Genomic DNA, 1,740 nt, shown 5'->3' on the forward strand with positions numbered 1-1,740 from the left:
CACCAGAGTGCAGTGAATGTATCTCAAGTGACTGTAGTATAAAGACACCTGTGTCTGGAAGGTCCAGTCACTGCTTAATCAGTATTCCTGGCTACCTTTACACCATGAAGACAAAAGAACACTCCAAGCAACTCAGAGAAAAGGTTACTGAAAAGTATAAGTCAGGGGATAGATACATTTCCAAGACACTGAACATCCCCCAGAGTTCAGCCCAGACCTCAATCCAATAGAGAATTTGTGGCTGGACTTGAAAAGGGCTGTTCACACCTGATCCCCATACAACCTGGTAGAACTTGAGCAGTTTTGCAATGAACAGTGGAGTAAAACTGCAGTGTCCAGATGTGCAAGTATGAATGAGGCCTATTGACACAGTCTCAGTGCTGTGATTGCAGCCAAAGGTGCATCTACTAAACACTGACTTGAAGGGGGTGAATATTTATGCAATCACTTATTTCACATTACATATTTTTATTTGACATTACTTTGTAGAAACCGGTTTTCACTTTGACATTAATAGGTTTTTTTTGTCAAAAAAGCCAAATTATATTGATCATGATTGATTTATAAAAATCAATAAAAGCAGTCAATTCCAAAGGGGTGAATACTTTTTTATAGGCACTGTACCTTGATACTGAGAGAGACAGTGGCTCTCTCAGGAGGGAAAATCTGGTATTTGGCAGTTAAAAAGGCAACAAGTAAAAAGAAATTCTGGAGACTGGAACCTGACCACTGCTGCAGGTAATAAATAAAATAAATAAAATCCAGTTTAATAGGTTGAGGCTTGACAAATGTGTTGTTATAAAAAGCCACTGCCAGATTATTTCTTACAACACAACTGTGTATGCATTTTTATACAATTTGCACCAAATTAAAAAGGAAAAATGGAAGTATGTCATCTGTCACAAACAGGACAGTAAAAGAGGAAAAAAGGTGAAGTAGCATTTAATATTTTTAGGCACTTGGAAAGCTCAACTGTTCCATCCACCCTGGAGTGGAAACTTGGGAATGCACTGTAATAGTTCTTTATAAGTATACCATAAAGTAAAAGAAACAGCATTGTGTTTCTTCCACAAGCCTCAGAAAGCTACCAAAATAAATAAAAAGTTCCAGTATTAACCACCATAAAGATCATTTAAGAAAAAGTTATTATATGGACACCACATGTAGAAAAGAGCTAGGTGTGCTCCGTTTGTGTCGCAGAGGAGAAACAACAACTCCTTTACACGTATCTGTCCTTTAGGAATTGTCATCTCTGTTGCATATACTGGTTGAGCAAGATCATCCCACATCAGAAACACGCACAGACTTACGTAAGTGAACAATAAGGAGTGTCATTCTCTGCCACACCTCCAACACAATGATGTTATTTCCTCTACAGCAAAAAAACACGTGGAGCTCACACACCTTCAGGTTGGAGTTCATTCTGGGTGAGGTTGCTCCAACATATTTTCTCTTACAGCGGCCCAGGCCCTGCCCGTTGTTCCAGCTGTTGCTTCGTCAGGAAGTACTTGAAGAACTCGTACACTGACCAAGCAATGGCAGTGGAGGGCATCTGATATATAACCCTAGCCTGGACCCCTTTGAAGAAAGCTGTCAGACCACCCAGCCGGTACACTGCCCTGAAGGCATTAGCCATTCCTGATATGTGACCGCCGATGTTCATGGAGTTGAGCGCTACATTCTCTTGTGTGTTGAGCAGTGTTTTACAAACATCAAGTGGAGTGGTTACTGCTGCAGAAA

At 40.4% G+C, this 1,740-nt stretch overlaps 1 protein-coding gene across 1 annotated transcript in view; it reads right to left on the reverse strand.

Annotated features, from left to right (window-relative positions):
• Positions 1 to 556: 556 nt before the first annotated feature.
• The window catches only part of slc25a37 (solute carrier family 25 member 37), an 8,190-nt gene continuing 7,006 nt past the window's right edge, over positions 557 to 1,740 (reverse strand). The window contains exon 5 of the mRNA XM_020594470.1: positions 557 to 1,740. Coding sequence (XP_020450126.1) covers positions 1,454 to 1,740 — 287 coding nt within the window. The 3' untranslated portion in view covers positions 557 to 1,453.

The sequence above is a fragment of the Monopterus albus genome, unplaced genomic scaffold (assembly GCF_001952655.1).
Source record: "Monopterus albus unplaced genomic scaffold, M_albus_1.0 scaffold23.1, whole genome shotgun sequence".
Classification (NCBI taxonomy): domain Eukaryota; kingdom Metazoa; phylum Chordata; class Actinopteri; order Synbranchiformes; family Synbranchidae; genus Monopterus; species Monopterus albus.